At 37.3% G+C, this 18064-nt stretch overlaps 2 protein-coding genes across 4 annotated transcripts in view; both read right to left on the bottom strand.

Moving 5' to 3' along the window:
• Positions 1-2365: 2365 nt before the first annotated feature.
• Positions 2366-7637, bottom strand: LOC121388015. 3 transcript variants are annotated; one of them, XM_041519217.1, is made up of 4 exons: positions 7143-7637; positions 4001-4119; positions 3279-3505; positions 2366-2746 (listed from the first exon to the last, which is right to left on the bottom strand). In XM_041519217.1, exons 3-4 carry the CDS (start codon positions 3460-3462, stop codon positions 2463-2465), a joined length of 468 nt encoding a protein of 155 aa, XP_041375151.1. In that variant the 5' UTR covers positions 3463-3505; positions 4001-4119; positions 7143-7637; the 3' UTR covers positions 2366-2462. The 3 variants fall into 3 exon arrangements, with proteins under 3 accessions (XP_041375151.1, XP_041375150.1, XP_041375152.1); XM_041519216.1 differs by lacking the exon at positions 7143-7637 and adding an exon at positions 5090-5147; XM_041519218.1 differs by lacking the exon at positions 7143-7637 and adding an exon at positions 4464-4506.
• Positions 4068-18064, bottom strand: part of LOC121389237 (piezo-type mechanosensitive ion channel component 2-like) — a 77301-nt gene continuing 63304 nt past the window's right edge. Inside the window, exons 11-13 of the mRNA XM_041520835.1 lie at positions 8647-8821; positions 8215-8382; positions 4068-4119 (exon numbers count right to left, since the gene is read on the bottom strand). Coding sequence (XP_041376769.1) covers positions 4068-4119; positions 8215-8382; positions 8647-8821 — 395 coding nt within the window. The remainder of the gene's footprint in view (positions 4120-8214; positions 8383-8646; positions 8822-18064) is intronic.

Here is an 18064-nt window from a genome sequence, read left to right as displayed (position 1 = left end):
CAGCCCTCGACTCAGAACAGCTGGACTCAGATGCAGATGCCCGTACAACGGTAACATCATGACACCGCGACATCGTGCTGCGAGACTACAGTTTGCTCTCCAGAATGGTAATCATCCACCAGCCTTTTACCAGCCATTAGTGTCATATTACATTATCCATCAATTCATTAATAGTTTGCCGTTATTTGCAATGAAAAGTTGTTTTTGCGTTTTCATTGTGTGTTAGTATATATTACACTAGTTTAACATGAAACTAAACCACAGATTGCAGTTCGCACAATTTGTTTAATATTTATTATTTAACATTTTCTTCTTCTTCTTAAAGAGAGGGTCTTCACATATTAACCCCCATGCAGTTTAGTACCGGTAAATATATTTATTCGAAAATGTATCTTTCTGTGGCATCCATCTCCAAATCCTCGAAACTTTTACAGTCAACTGAGCAATTAAGGATTACCATTTGATGGGTGGTGTCAAACTGAATCCCAAGTCTTGCAAGTCTGAATTACTCCTTAGCAGCAATATGTCACCAAACACAAAAAACAATTAATATTGTATTAAATGAAACTGTTGCAAGTGTTTCATTTATCAGCAGCAATTTCACCCCGTCCCAGTTTTTCTTTCACATATCATTTGAAACTGTTCTATCATTCTGTTCTCAATATCAAGATGCAATGTAATTTGTTTAATAGTTATATATATATATATATATATATTACAAGGGCTGATTAAGGAGTTTTAAAAGCGTTGGGTTCCATAATTATGAAAAGGGCAACTGAAGGGAGCGACATATCTGGGGGGTGGGGGGTGGGGGTCTGTGGCTATGCCTCCTCAGGAAATGTTTCAAATATATATGCCTAGAGCCGCCTTTTCGAGGCAATATAGTGTTATTTTGCTACTGTTCTGTTTGGAACTCCTTGTGTGATAATTTCTTATGTTTATCAAGTATAAAAGATGATTTAAAATTTGCCCGATTCTGAATAACGACATTTATTCCTATTAGTAATACTACCAAACACTTAGGCCTACATATAGGGTTGCAAATGATCCATTAAGCATTTTTACATGGATTACAGCTAATTTTGAGGGTAGAATGATGGAAATACATGTGAAAAGTTTCTCATATTAGCACATTTTGGCCGAATATCTCCATCACTTTTAGCCCGATTTTGAGTTTCTGTTCCAGCATTTTTGAGGTACTTGCACCATCCGCTCCTGTCGCCGTCTCCCAAGCTTATGTTTAACTGGAACGCAATAAGTTAGAACCTCAATTCCATTGCTTGTGACACCGCTACTGGCGGGGACGGTGTGGTCATATTTGGGGACGGTGTGGTCATATTTGCAGTTATAAGCAAGAAGAAAAACGTTTTTGCAACCCTAACCTGATAAACAGTGGTAGAAATAATAAAACATTTTTTAGGGCAAAGTGATTTCGGCCTTGGGTTTGAAGAAATGTTTGGGACCACCAAGACAACTGGTCAGCGCGCTGTATTGCAACTTTATCCAGATGTCTTAAATGTTATATACTGACCTAACATAGCGTCCATTACATATATTTACTGGATATTAAACGAGTTTTCATTTGATTTTGTATGTTTATTTTCCTAGTGAAGTAATTTTCATTTTTCACGAGTGACATAAACATTACACTAAATGTTAGCGAGTTTAATAATCTTAATTTATATCACTCAACTTGTCTGCTTGATGTCCCTGTAAGGTTCTAGTGCCCCATTCGATAAAAAGAAAGAAATGTTTTATTTAACGACGCACTCAACACATTTTATTTACAGTTATATGGCATCAGACATATGGTTAAGGACCACACAGATTTTCATGGGAAACCCGCTGTCACCACTACATAGGCTACTCTTTCCGATTAGCAGCAAGGGATCTTTTATTTGCGCTACCCACAGGGAGGATAGCACAAACCATGGCCTTGGTTGAACCAGTTATGGATCACTGGTCGGTGCACGTGGTTTACACCTACCCATTGAGCCTTGCGGAACACTAACTCAGGGTTTGGAGTCGGTATCTGGATTAAAAATCCCATGCCTCGACTGGGATCCGAACCCAGTACCTACCAGCCTGTAGACCGATGGCCTAACCACGACGCCACCAAAGCCGGTCCCATTCGATCACATCACAAAGTGTTATGTCCCACAAGTTTGGCATTGTACTCCGGTCAGGCCATACATATTTTATATATCAAAAAGGGGACAAGACGCCACGCACTCACCCTGCCCAAACCACGTGTTGTCTAAATAAAAACGCAGGACAGTCTAGTGGAACGTATCATCGCATGAACGTCAGAGATATAACATTCAATTCTTAAATGATAATGAAAATAACACAACAGCTCATTATAAGCTCAATAACACTATATTATCTGCATACGATAATCAAAATATAATATACACACACAAGAGCTCATTATAAAGAAATAAAGTCACTGAATTTAAATTTCACTGCTGGCTGGACCCTTCAGAACGCGTAGGTCCATTTAATTGGGCGCAAGCGTTCAGAAGCTCAGCAGGACTCATGTCACCATCTTTATATTGTGTCCAGTTGTGGAAGAGCTCCTGCTGGCTTCTGCATACAGATGTCCGGAAATGACGTCCAGTCTTCCTCTCCTGCATCAACTTGGACTGGACTGGCAGTAGTGTTGCCTCTTGATACAGGCAGGGTATCAACTTGTAAATACCGAGCTGCTGCTCGCCAGCTTTGATATTTATTCTGTGGTGCCAACCTGCAAACAAAGAACATGAAAATATAGGCCCGTACATACATTTTAGTCCTCAAGTTGGAGTAGACTGTCACACACACACACACACACCCCATTACTACAGGCCTGAAATGGAACTATATCATGACTGTACATGACATAAATACATTTATTTAAATTCAGTTTGCAGGCGCGGATTTAGTGGGGGGGCCCAAGGGGCCCGGGCCCCCCTATTTTTGGGGTCAAGTTATTATTTTTGTTTAACTATAGCATACACTAGAGTGGAATTACACAAAAATGCACTTATTTCCCAATTTTGAAGATAACAAAAACAGTATGACAATACCAAAAACATACGTTAATATAGCTATTTTGTTACTCAGATGCGAGGAAATCGCGTTTCAGACCACTTAAATTTTAAAATTTCGCGGGAGAGCATGCCCCCGGACCCCCCTCGGGCCCCCCCCCCCCCTATTTAAAAATCCTGAATCCGCGCCTGGTTTGCATAATTATTAATGTAACAGTTTGGATGAAAAGATGCAAACTAAACCTTTACCTTCGACATGGTTGTTTGTTCTTGTGGTCTGGTTGAACACAGAAGCTACTTTAAAGATGCTATTCGCCATCCACTGTCGCTCCATATACACATACAGGTCGCTGAGCTTTCCATCAGGAGCCTTCTGTTTCAGCTGCCGGGATATGGGTCGGATGTGTGACGCCGGCATGAATGGCAGTGCCATCAACCTAATGAACTTGAAAACAAAATGGTTTTCACGATATGCTCTGCAAAATAAAAGAAATAGTTATAACAATCGATGCATGATAAATAGATATGTTATACTTATGTAAATATATATATGAATACCAAAAAAGTACATACAGTAGTTGAGGTTATACATTATAAAAGAATAGACTTAAGTTAACAGACTAAGTTATTTCGTATTAAGTTAATACCTGCAGCCCTATTTCCTGACAGTGCCTCCATAAGGCCTGCGTCAAATGGAACACGCAACCTTGCACCTTGACATGGGGCAGTAATTACTGAAATGCATGCCATGTCGCCGCTTCAAAGTCCATGACTACGCTCTTTACCTGTGGCTATGGGGTAGAAGGTGAATCATTTCTTGGAACACCTTGTAATCGAGAGTACGTTGTCTTGGCACAAAAATAAAGAATAGAGGTACCACCTTCATTTGCCCACCAGATCGAATAAATGCATGGACAGACACTATCTGATAGAAAAAACGTTTAACTATCTTAAATGTACAAACTACAAACCATTGCTGTGCCAGTGCCAGTTTGGCAAGCTGTCTGTCCGTGGCAAATAGAAGATGGCGTTCTCCCTTTATTTTGATGTCTCCATGAAGAAATGCATCCGGCAGGAAAGTTTGAACAATCTAAAATAGAAAGAAAGAAAAACATGTTTTATTTAACAAAGAACCAAATGTTTGATATCTAATAGCCCATTTCATGGTGTTTTTTCCGAATACGATTTTTATGTCAACTCGTGATGTGTGAAAACTATATTTTCACACATCACTCGTTGACATAAAAATCGTATTTGAAAAAACCCATGAAATTGCCCCTATATATATATCATATAATATCTTACATTTTCAGTGCAATCAAAGTATGTGATATTTTTCAGATCACATACTTTAAGAATTTGATAACTTTGCAAATTAGATGTAAATTAGTCGAGGTCTCGGCACTAGGTTTATTGACATTTAAGCAAACGTACTTGGGTGACACTCCATGATTGACGTATGCATTCATAGTCATCAAATAAAAACATTTCAATGGCAATTTGACACTGAAAGCAGTAAAAGCATGACTTTATTTTGATGTAAGGACATCCAAAATGACGTCATTCGAGTTTGACGTCATTTCCATTCAAAAATACACCGCGCCACATATTCTTACGTCATTTGAATATCTAGTAATGGCGGACTGGAATTAAAGTTGCGTGTACAGTTTACAAAAACACGTTGTATTAAGCTTGAGCTTATATGATAAAGAGATTATTACCCTCGTGTATTTCGGTATCGTCAATATCATATATATTAGGAATAAACCAGAGGCTCGCATAATACAATTTTTATTCCTAATATATAATATTGACGATACCGAAAAACACTGGTAATAACCTCTATTTATATATATATATACTGAACAAAATAAGAAACTTCCGCTAACTTTGCTTGAACATAACTTGATGAAAACAAACCGGGGGAATAATTGTTATATATGCGTTTAAAGAGTGTTCCATGATGCATCGTTTGGTGCAAAAATCATGGCCATAGGATAACAGAAACTGGGAGAAATTTTGACTAAGTGTGGTAGGGGTTAAAAAAAAAAAAACCCTACTTAATAACGGGTATGACCACCTCTTGAATTGATGACCACTGCAGTGCATCGCAGGCGCATAGAATTGACTAAAGTGTTGATTTCTGCCTGTGGAATATTGTTCCATTCCTGAATGAGCGCTTGACGAAGTTCGTTGACGTTAGCGGGTGGGTTGGGACGACGCCTCAATCGTTTGTCCTGACTATCCCAGACATGCTCGATGGGGTTGAGATCAGGACTTTTAGCGAGCCAGTCATCAATGAAATCAATGTTATTTGTCCTAAGAAAATTTACAGTGTCTCTATTGTCCGAACCAAATTGTTAACAACTACGAAACATTACTCTCCTACCTTTAATTGCCGTTAGATTTTCTCCAAAGTTTGTCCAGACACAAATCTTGAAAAAACCCATTACAATGACACAGATTCCACATACCAGATGATAACCATGTTACCTATATCGACTTCGCTGAGAGCGCATAGGGAAAAAAGCATGTAATTTTGTATCAGCTGCCATTTTGACTTTTTATGGAATATTCTTCAAGAGGGGTGAAAGGATAGGACTTAATCTAACAACGTCATAACATGTTATGATATAAAAGCAAACGTGATGACGTCACATTATTATTTTATTTTATTATTATTATTATTATTTTAATGATACCACTAGAGATCATCGATTTTGTATTAATTGTGTCACATTATTTGGAGGCTTTCACCCCTCTTGAAGAGTATTCCATAAACAAGCAACATGGCAGACGGCAGAAAACTGCATGTATTTTTCCCTATGCAATCTCAGCAAAGACAATATCGGCGACATCGTTGCAGTCTCGTGTGTGGAATCTGTATACATGTATTTGTAGTGGTTGTTTTGCGATTTGTGTCTGGACAAAATTTGGAGGAAATCTAACGGCAGTTAAAGGTAGGAGAGTAATTTTTTGTAGTTGTTAACAATTTGGTTCGGACAATAGCTGTATGAGAGGTGGCATTATCATGCTGAAAAATCGAGATGTTGGCGTTGTTATGGAACAGAGGAATGACGTGATGAGCGAGAATGTCATCGCGGTAACGTTGAGCATTTAAATTGCCATCAATGACGACTAGTGGTGAACGATAACCATGGGCAATGGCTGCCCAGACCATGACACAACCCCCACCCCCGAAACGATCTCGTTCAAGAACACAACAGTCAGCATAGCGTTCATTTCTCCTACGGTAGACGCGCACCCTGCCATCACCACGTTGTAAAGAAAATCTGGATTCATCCGAAAAAAGAACGGTATTCCAGCGTCGCCGTATCCAACGAGTGTGTACACGTGCCCAATTAAGACGATTTAGACGATGACGTTGCGTTAAAACGCATCCGACGTAAGGACGTCGTGCATGTAAACCGTTCTCCCGCAGACGATTACGAACAGTTTGCCCACTGATTCGGTTATTATGAAGCCCAGGTGTGTTAGCAGCAGTAGCAGTGGCAGTTTGGAATCGATTGCGCAAATGCGTGTTCATGATATAGCGGTCTTGACCACGCGTTGTAACACGCGGACGTCCACGACGTGGCAAGTCGTTGGTGATTCCTGTCGTTCGAAATTTTACGCGAAGATTTCGTATCGCTCGACTAGAACTCCCAACATGCCTTGCAACGTCTTCTGTCGACATGCCAGCATCAAGCATGCCAATCGCCCGTTCGCGTAAATTATTGGGTATTCTTGGCATACTAAAAATGCTACAATGTAAAAAACGTTAATTTTTTAAAAATAATTTTGAAGCGTTTTCGTTCACTTAACAACAATGTCAGTAAGACAAGTAAAACAAATTGACTGAATACTACACGGGACATGTCGAACCATGCATGCACGTGCAAATTAAATTTCACGTTGTCGACGATTAACTGTGCAAAAATAATCGATAAAATTCATGAATCCTGATAATACAGCTCACGGCTAATACTACCTATATAATTTCATTACACAATGAATTCTTTAACACAACAAATACTATATGTACAAATCGGAAGTTTCTTTTTTTGTTCAGTATATATATAAATAATTGACTGAATTAATGTGTATACTTACTTTCTGTCGCACTTGTATTGATGTAAGTTTTCCTGGCACCTCTGTGTGACAGTGCGATATTTTCCCCGCTTTAAACTCATTTGATTGTCTGCACTGTAAAACGATGCTTTGCAATGCATTGTTTTGTTCATCACGCTGCATCGCCAGTAGATCGTTTTTTCAGTTACAGACTAGAAAATAATATTAATAATAACAGAAAATATTAGTAAATACAGAGGTGAAACTTTGTAGAATAACACGCAAATAAATACCAATAACTAAATACAATAAATACAATAATTACCAGTGGTCATCTTAGAATTTTGTTGTGGTTTTGTTTTGTTTTTTAATTGTTATTATGTAATTAATTACACACAAGAAAACAACCAGAAAGAGTTATGTTATTAAAATGTAAATACTTTATGAACGTATGAAAATCCGTCTCGAGCCACAAGCTTCGGCTTGGTTTTCTGCGACCGGCCTCGGTGGCGTTGTGGTTAAGCCATCGGTCTACAGGCTGGTAGGTACTGGGTTCGGATCGGAGTCGAGGCATGAGGTTTTTAATCCAGATACTGACTCCAAATCCTGAGTGAATGCTCCGCAAGGCTCAATGGGTAGGTGTAAACCACGTGCACCGACCAGTGATCCATAACTGGTTCAACAAAGGCCATGATTTGTGCTATCCTGCCTGTGGGAAGCGCAAATAAAAGATCCCTTGCTGCTAATCGGAAAAAGTAGCCCATGTAGTGGCAATAGCGGGTTTCCTCTCAAAATCTGTGTGGTCCTTAACCATGTCTGACGCCATATAACTGTAAATAAAATGTGTTGAGTGCGTCGTTAAATAAAACATTTCTTTTTTTCTTTCTTTCTGTTTTTGGTCTTCTGCGAAACGCATTCAACAACTGAGTAAATGGTAGGTCTGACTCTGACTCAGTATGTTCGCTGGTTTCTTCCTCAATAGACCTAAGACAAACAATTGAAAGTGTTGTTGTAAGTTTACATAATTATTTATAAGAAAAAAAATACTGTAAATAATCAAGTATTAGCACAAAGGTATTTTAGCGTCATAAAATATTTCTGATTGACAACTTACCTTTCTCGAATGTCTTCTACTGAATCCACCGATCCAGGACGTTCTAGATCGGATATGTCTGCATAGTTTTCTTCATTTTCATTGTTAAATGAATAAACAGGCAAGTCATCTGGGTCATGTGGGTTGGAGTCTGGCTCGATGTCTTCAACGATTTCTTCCTCTATAGACCTAAAACATGAAATTGTTAGATGTGTTTTATCTACTGAGATTAGGAATGATTCGTCAGTAAATAGATTCCTCAAGTTTTCTCATTATTAATTAAAAATGTATTTACATTTAAAACAAGTTAAACTGTTTGTTATGTTGGGTTGTTTTTGTTGGAGGGGGTTGCTTTACAACGATTTGTCACTATTCCGTTATTTGGATATATCAAACGGGTCAAAAATACAGATATCGATGAGATTATTAATATATTCATATATAAAAACATACCTATCGCTGATAACTTCAACAGAATCAACAGATCCATAAGATTGTAAATCGATGATGTCTTCATTGTTTTCTTCATGTGGGCGATGAATTTCAGCATTAAGAGACGATTCCAAATTCACAGAAAAGTTGGCATTATTAATGTCTACACTGACTTCTAAAACCGATTCAGGTCGTTCTGTATGTGTACAAAGAGAACAGAGAAAATCAAAACTCGCCCGTGGAACACAATTTCAGATACTAGTATTCAGTTTTTGAAACACTAGTTCCGGAGACTCTGTGTGTCCACCCGTTGCAGTTGTCACACTCGAGTGCATGCTGTTTTTTCTCACAGTTTTTTGGGCACTGAATACATTTTACACTCATGGTGAAGTAGCTCACGATTTGTCATGACGATCACAACTATTTTGTACGAATGACGGGAGTTCGGTATGTATGTATATATGCCCACAAATGACTGTCAGGTCAGATGTCGGGAATTAACGTGCTTATATCAATTTAATGTTCAAGAACGCTCGTTGCGAACACGATTTCTGACTAGGGCCAGAAACTGTGCTCACAACGAGAGGGGTGGGGAGAGTGTTAGTAAAAAAAAAAAAAAAAAAAAAAAAAAAAAAAAAAAACGTTTATACATTTGATTAGATAAATATACTAATTAATGGTTAAATAAACTTTATTTACAAGGAAGTTAAAGTGTTTATACAAAGGGTTAAAAAGGGTTTCTACAAATGATTTGGTAAAAAGTAGAATATTGACAATAAAATATGTCTGGTTACTCTGGTATTTATGTCGGAGGAGAGTAGACGGGAAGGTCTGCCCCATTTTAATTCATTTCCCTAGGCCGTCCCGTCTACCACCTCCACCATAATGGAAATGTTAAGAATTGGAAAGTGGAGATTGATGAATGATATCTCCATATTAACCATAATGGGAGTTCGGACTGGTTGGATGTTTGATATAATTTTCTCTCATGACACTATATGACGTAAACTATATGATAAAAAAAGAAACTTTTGTATCATGAAAAACAAACACCAAAAATAAATCCGGATGTGTGTTCGCGCAATGGCCTCTTGGAGGAAGCGGGCTCTTTGATACCGTCGGCAGGTAACAGCAATTAGCATTTTAACTTCTACAGTGAGTGTATCGAGTTTGTATAAAATCTGCTTTACAAACTAGTTTCATTTCATGATACCATTCGTGTTTTTATTAGGTAATCGGATAAGTATTCGGAGTGTTTTAAGGCTCGGGCGGTTTTGTTAATTGTCAAATCAACAGGAGTAACTTTTCCTCTGCCCTGGGTGAAAAAAAAAAAAAAAAAAAAAAAAAATATTGCTGTGAGTTAATCTTGAAAGAGAGCTCTTCCTTTAAATATCGATAAAATACTTGTTTAATGCAACCATAGTTTGTAATAAATAATTTTCATCGTAAATGTATTTGTTAGCGTTCCCCCTTCATGTTGGGGGTTTGGGCTTTGAGGTAGGGTTGGGATGGGACGCCCTTTGCTTGGTGCAATCTCTTGTATAATGGCTCGGGCGATGTGTTTGGAATGGTTATAATAATAACTACTCATGTTTCTCCAAACCTAACCTCTACTTAAAATCTACATATTAACACAGATGTACTAGCACACTAACCACATATGTAGATTTTTAACTCTGTTTATTCAACCATAAATAAGACGCAGATAACATCCGTGTAGTGAGACCATACTATAAAAACTGCCTTTGCACAGTTATCTTTATTGACACTTGTGTAGATGAAATACATTTTTTAAAGTATTATATCTAAGGCCATCTTGACTTTTTTCCAAGGGCTGTTATGACTTTTTCACTTTAAGTTTGGCCGTTTTGACCAATTATTGTTATGGCCGTTTATCGCGGTACTTAACTATTTGGAAGAAATAAAGAAATGTACTAACATATATGAAGGTAAATATACTTGGGCTGAAAATGTTTTTTTTATTATGACAGTTATGTAATAAGTATTACAAGTAGGGCTCATAATACACAATTACTACATTTAACATAGCGTAAATCCTTAGACAGAAGCCTGCCTTGATTATAAGCAGAGCTTCTAGAATTAGTTTTTTAATCCACAAGCCAGTGATTTTTAAAAGTTACCAACCACAATAAAAAATTCACTAGCCCTACTTTACTTAAGTTAACGGCAATACAAGTTTACTAAATAATAGTAATAATCAGATGTCACCTAACGGGGGGAAATAGAGCTTAAAAACACTAACATTGGGGGTGGGGGCTGGGTTGGGATGTGGGCAGGATATTCATATTTACAAAATGGACTTAACTGCAACATTTGACCCAAAAAAATTCACTAGCCGCTGGGCATGACAGTAGTAGAATATCACTAGCCATGGGAGTGGGGCTACCATAATCTAGAAGCCCTGTCATAAGTGTGGTCTCAGAGCGTCTTGAAAACAAATAGAGGCCTGCCTTAAATAGAAGCCAGTCTTCTACAAAGGCCAACTTCTATTGTATAGCTCTGTAAGGTAATGATCACGTAATACTCGTTATTGCCATTGCATAACGTCAAAAGCTTTACAAACACACGGCGAGAACAGGAAAGGAAAATGATTTTTCATTTCTTGGTGAGATAAAATATTTTCACATGTACAAAAAAGTTTGGAAGTCTAACTTAAGGCTATGTTAGAAAATTTTGCATGTAAATCCTTTAAAGCCGCACACCCTAGTTCCATCCAGCGAAAATAAATTATAATTTGGTTAATCTACAAACCTGAAACACACTTAGATCACGTTTTTATCAAATGGAGTGAAAAAGCAGGTTTTATATCGATAACTACCATGGGAATCCCCCATGTCCCAATTGCTTGAAATAATTTTGAAAGTTTGTATTCTGATGTCACCGGTAGATGTCGCTCGAAGCACAACAATGCCTACGTCACGACAAATTTCACAGACTTGGGGTGCGTTCTTTTCACCTCTCCTGGACATGTTCCAACTGTTCTGTCCTGGTTGTATCCCCTCTCCAGATATCGTAGAACTTAGCAAAATTATTGGTTTTAAGGATTTGTAACGTTTTGTATTGCGATACTTACTTGTCTGAACTTTATTGTTACTGAAAATGTTCACGAACTGTGAAGAAAAATCTCACAAATGAACAACAACAAATCGGATGTTGATTGCGCGAACCGTGCACGAGAAAACAAACCGAACCAAAATGATAACGGTCACATGGTATACCAACGTCTGTGACATTGAAATGGAAATATCCCCTCTAAAAATAGATTAGACCTTGTCTGCTCAACGGTTTTTTCTCAGATGCGCATTTTGTGGTATTACAAACACCAGGATTACCAAAAAACACTTCAGGTGAATGGAAATGTATATTCTAAATAATAAACGGTTAATAAAGTGCAATTTTATTTGTGAAAAAATGGGTTTAATAGCGAAAAACAACGCCGTAATGGTTAACAACTAGCCGTAACTAGGGTGTGTCCCTTTAACTACTGGGGCTATTGGGTATCAGTAAAATCACTCTGTTATTTTATGACCAAACAGTAAAACTATGAATATCGTCAACGTCCCTAACTGCGTTATGCTTCAAATTCCGTTCACTTTGTTTTCTCGTGCACGGTTCGCGCAATCAAAATCCGATTTGTTATCGGCATGTCGTTCATTTATGAGGTTTTTCTTCACAGTCCAGGTACATTTTTATAAACAATAAAGTTGAGAAAAGTAAGTATCTAAATACAAAACTTTACAAACCCCTAAATCCATTAATTTTACTAAGTCGTTTTTGTTTATTCCTTAAAATTACCGATATCGGTCCACACGACTCGTAGAAATTGACTTAAAATGGAGAAAGATGAATTAATATTCGGTGCGTGTCACATGACCTCACGCGTGCCAGATCAACAAGGCCAAAGAATTTAATTTTTACGATTTTTAAGACCCCTGTTGTTAGAAAAAAATTTCAATTATTATATTCGATCTGCAAAAGGTATTTGTGTGCCTCTATTGTAGTGAATAGTATTCATAATCCATTCATAACAGTTGTAAATAATTTTGAGTATATAAATTGTGTTAATTTAGAATCAATTCATTAAATTTTTTTTATTATTTTACAAACTATTCGCAGGTATGAACGTAATGCCTATCAGTATTGACATCAAGTGTGAGCGATGTGTGTTGGTAAAACGCGGACCGGACCAGAACGCTTGACACATTGAATTTTTCCTTTAAATTTTTGTAATAAATTAAGTGTTCGGCAACTTTGCATAGAACATATTTTTTCATGTAGTTGCCTTAAAAATGGAAAATGACGAACCGCATATGCGCAGTACGATACTTTTTGCAAACGCATGCCCCTGTTTACCGGAGGGTGTTTCACTTTTATTTATTAGAATGGATTTGTTTTACGTCCACATTGTTGATTTTTTTACTTTACTTGATTGCAATTTATTTTGTTTCACGTATTGTAGCTGAAAAATGTAGAATAGTATTTCCATAAATATCGTATTCGTGTTTTTGTCGTTAGGTGAACGCAGTTTGGGACGTCGATGGTACTTACCCAAAATTTTGACATTTCTTAAAATTTGTTAACGGGCAAAACAATGTGGTGTCTGTAATCACATTTCTAATAATAAACGTGCCACCAGGTGGCGTTACGCGTGCTAAACTGCAAAAATGTAAATGCCGCGATATTGTAGAACCCGCGATATCGTGAGCAAGGGGTATACTGGAGCCGTTATGACTACAATCCATTGTTACAAGTTTCTAGTTACTTGCTTGGATGACATTTTTATGTATGCTTTTTCAATGTCCTACGAAACCTTTACACACTCACGCACGCACATTACCCACATACACAGACAAACTATTAAATAGCAATATATTTCTTCTCGGGTGTCTATATTTTTTATCGTAGCTAATGCTACATATTACTTTGTCTTTTAAGACAAAGTAATATGTAGTTAGCCTCCTCCCTTTCCAGTTGCTGGCAACTTCTGATGCCTATGAAACTAAGTGCGTCTTGGAAATGTGTTCAATAACTGTAACAAGCTTGCTGATGTTTGCCCGTTGCGCTAGTTGAAACATCATCAAATAAATACGGTGTCAAAATGTAGTAACCTGATATATTATGTTCATAAATTAGCCGATGTGTCATCAAGACACATTCCACACAGGCTCAAAATATGCCAACTTGCGGTGATTTTAATCTAAATCATTTAAATCAATTCATTATGCAGTTGATTTTTTTATTTTTATTTTTATTTTTTTTACAAGGATTCTTTTTAATATCAGCTCCAGGTTTGAGAACAACCTTAGCACTTGATTCTGTAACGTTCAGTTAAAATGTTGGTTATGGAAATTTCTAGATTTTCCAATCAAATAATACTCTGGCGGATCCCCCTCTCTACCCTACCTCCCACCATTTGAAGTGCCTATTTAATTTTTTTTAAATTCATCATCCACAATATACAACACTAAATTGTTCTTAACATCTTGATTTCAAATTTTTTTCTGGGAGCATACCCCCGAACCCAGTACAGATCTCGGCTCATCTGCCTCCAACAAACGTAAATTGACCATTTTAGAATTTTGTGACTCCCCAACCTTATACAAAATCCTGGGTCCGCCCTGTAATACTATCTTAATTTAGTCAAATTTCTATTCTTGTGTTAATTCCAATATCCAAACAAAAAATAACAGAGAAATGGACTTCTAATTTTATTTTCCTCCTATCCACCTAGAGTTTAAGCATGTTCTGTCTAGGACATATGCTAGTAAGAAATTGAGTTGTCACATGGGATACACCTACTAGTAACCAGAACCTTTCCTGTACTTTCCTACAGATATAATAGAAAAAACTGTGTATCAGCCAGGAAACCATGGTTATTCACATCTGTGACGGTACATGCTCTTAATTTCTTTTCGCCTGTGGCGATATTAATTGTTTTAGAAGGCCGTGTGCAGTTCCAAATGCACTTAGCCCAGATGGGCAATTTGTTACGTAATACCTTCGCGCGATCGTGCATTCCAATATGCACTTAGTCCAGCTGTGGAGGCCATGTGGCCAGTAGTTACGTAATACCTCTGCGAGTGCGGTTTTTACAACCGTGATTTGGCGAATGGCGACAGCCAGTCTGACGATCAGAGAAAAATATACCGACTCTGGGAGAGGTGGAAATATCAGATGATAGGTGAGGTACCGCCTTGTACCCCCAGGCGATATTCGCTGTCTCTGAGAGTTTTGAATAAATAGCTAGGTTTTAGATATATCGAGGAGAAACATATTGGAAGGCTCCAGGGGATCGCTGTCCGTCCACTGAACGATCTATATTAGTTCAGACGGGACTTTGGTAAATATATATTTTCTGCTCTGTGTATAACCTTGATGTGATTGATGTGACTTTAAATATTTTAATACTGTATTATACCAATATTATTTAGACGGTGCTGCCGGTCATCTGACGCAGTATTCTGTAGGCTCACCGTTCTGATATATATATATATAAAGCTTAGCCAGTCATCCTAGAGGACCTAGGTAAACTGTAGGTTATTGTCTTTATTGTGATAGGTACCAGTATTAATTCTGTATTACAAGGTTATTGAATGAGTAGTTAGGGTTAATTAAAAATTAACCAGTTAGGAATAGTGTTGTAATTCCTTTATTAATTAAGTTCCCCTGGAAGCGTTTCTCCATTATCGCACGTGTGTGTGTTAGCGTTTCTCAATTATCACACGTGTGGGTGTTGTGTTACGGTGAAGTGATTAGCATATTGTGTAAACTAGACACCTAGAGATTAACTAATTAAGTGATCAGTTCTGGGTTGTTATTATTTGTTGTTGTGAATTAACTACTGCGGCAGTACATTTGTCAGCGTAGGTTAATACAGATTCCAAAGTGTATTGTGTTTTTGTTGTGTTTTCTAGTGAACTAAACGTGCTATAATAATATATACTTTATATAAGATCTTATCTCTGATCATACCTAGACGAGCCACATTAGGGTATAACCGCCCGTTACAGAGAGATCTAATAGATATACAGTTACGAGAGATATTTGGACAATCTTTTTTCATTCAGTTACGGGTATTATAGAATCCCCGTGACAGGAGTAGAAAATTGGGGCGCTCGTCCCGGATCTGTAACGGGACACGCATATTTAAAAAAAGTATTGTTTGTAAATGGGGGCTTTATAAATTATTTTTACAAATAACTAGAAGTAGCAACGTTGTTCACTAGAAAATTAATTAATAATAAGTGCGTCATATCTAAACATGGATAAGAATTTGCTGGATAGGCCTACGCTCAGTGTAGTGGAGATTAAGCGAGCACGTAAGGCCGAATTAGTTGAAATCGCGGGTGAGCGAGAAATTGATTTAACATCAGCTAAAACCTTAGGAGATATAAGGACAATTATTATCCAGGAAGTTTTTGGTGACAGTCCTGTTATGGAAGACAGTGAGATTGTTCCAGAGATAGAGATAAATGAGTTAAGTGTGGAACAATAATTAGCTTTTAAAAAGCTTGAGTACGAAAGAGAAGAACGTGCATTAGATAGAGAGAGAGAAGAGAGAAATATAGAGAGATAGAGAGAGAGAGAAGAGAGAGATAGAGAGAGGGATAGAGAGAGAGAGAGAGAAAGAAGATAGTCCAGCTGTGGAGGCCATGTGGCCAGTAGTTACGTAATACCTCTGCGAGTGCGGTTTTTACAACCGTGATTTGGCGAATGGCGACAGCCAGTCTGACGATCAGAGAAAAATATACCGACTCTGGGAGAGGTGGAAATATCAGATGATAGGTGAGGTACCGCCTTGTACCCCCAGGCGATATTCGCTGTCTCTGAGAGTTTTGAATAAATAGCTAGGATTTTAGATATATCGAGGAGAAACATTGGAAGGCTCCAGGGGATCGCTGTCTGTCCACTGAACGATCTATATTAGTTCAGACGGGACTTTGGTAAATATATATTTTCTGCTCTGTGTATAACCTTGATGTGATTGATGTGACTTTAAATATTTTAATACTGTATTATACCAATATTATTTAGACGGTGCTGCCGGTCATCTGACGCAGTATTCTGTAGGCTCACCGTTCTGATATATATATATAAAGCTTAGCCAGTCATCCTAGAGGACCTAGGTAAACTGTAGGTTATTGTCTTTATTGTGATAGGTACCAGTATTAATTCTGTATTACAAGGTTATTGAATGAGAAGTTAGGGTTAATTAAAAATTAACCAGTTAGGAATAGTGTTGTAATTCCTTTATTAATTAAGTTCCCCTGGAAGCGTTTATCCATTATCGCACGTGTGTGTTAGCGTTTCTCAATTATCACACGTGTGGGTGTTGTGTCACGGTGAAGTGATTAGCATATTGTGTAAACTAGACACCTAGAGATTAACTACTGTAAATCATGAAATTAATGGGTCATGATATTATTGCGTCCGTACATGAGTGAAAAAAAAATGCGTATTTTTATTAATGCGTCGGGCAAAAGTCCACATCACATAAAAACCACAGTTGTGTTCTTATTATATTGTTTGGGCTTCATCTTTCATGTTAAAAGAAGTCAGTAGTTGTTTTGACAGCTACTACATAATCTGAAGCTAATCGCATGGTGGGTCGACCAGGAAGCCCTAATTACTTAAAGTAGTGTAATTAGTATAACTACACCTTATTGTTAAGGGTATGCCTCGCACTTTTGTGTGGTGATTGCTTCTAATTAATCCACCAGTAGGAATAAAAGGTAAACGGGTCGCTATTGCAGGGCACAATATTTCACGCGAACGCAGCCGTATTATTCTAACAAATGTTTTAGACTGATTTTATACACTTGATGCGCAGCACAGGAATAGATGTTAACAAATGCGATATATTGCAACAGTGACAACTTGCGACCAGTCTAACTTAAAAATGCCATGTATAGAGTCGAGCCAAATGGTTTGAAGAAATATGCACGGATTGTTGGTTGCGGTTATATAATTTTCTACTGTTTAATTTTTAAAGGAATATATTTAGTAATAAAATTTGTTGATGATAATTTTACAAATGTTCAAAACAGTTTAAATGTATACAGTAATCCAGAAGTGTAAGAAAATTTGAAAAATACTCACATCGCAAAATGAACTTTTTAAAAACAAAACATTTGGAACATCACTGTATTATATAACCGCTATGATATTCCAGGAAAGTGAAAATAGAATGGCAACATCGAAACGAAAGAAAGATTCTTGAAGTATTCACAAAACGACATTTAACAAAAATAGTTTTTGTATTTTGTTTCATCGTTATATTATAAAAGTTTTATTTTATTTAGAAGTATTATAGTAAAATCCTGCACATTTTTTTGTATTGGGAATGAGACTAAACAAAATGCGTCAAGTTATTATTGCGTCGATGTGTTCGCCGCATTTTTCGCATTAATTACTTGCT

The sequence above is a fragment of the Gigantopelta aegis genome, chromosome 14 (genome assembly GCF_016097555.1).
Source record: "Gigantopelta aegis isolate Gae_Host chromosome 14, Gae_host_genome, whole genome shotgun sequence".
NCBI lineage: Eukaryota > Metazoa > Mollusca > Gastropoda > Neomphalida > Peltospiridae > Gigantopelta > Gigantopelta aegis.
Note: the sequence above shows the minus strand (reverse complement) of the source record. Positions and strands in the feature narration are given on the sequence as shown.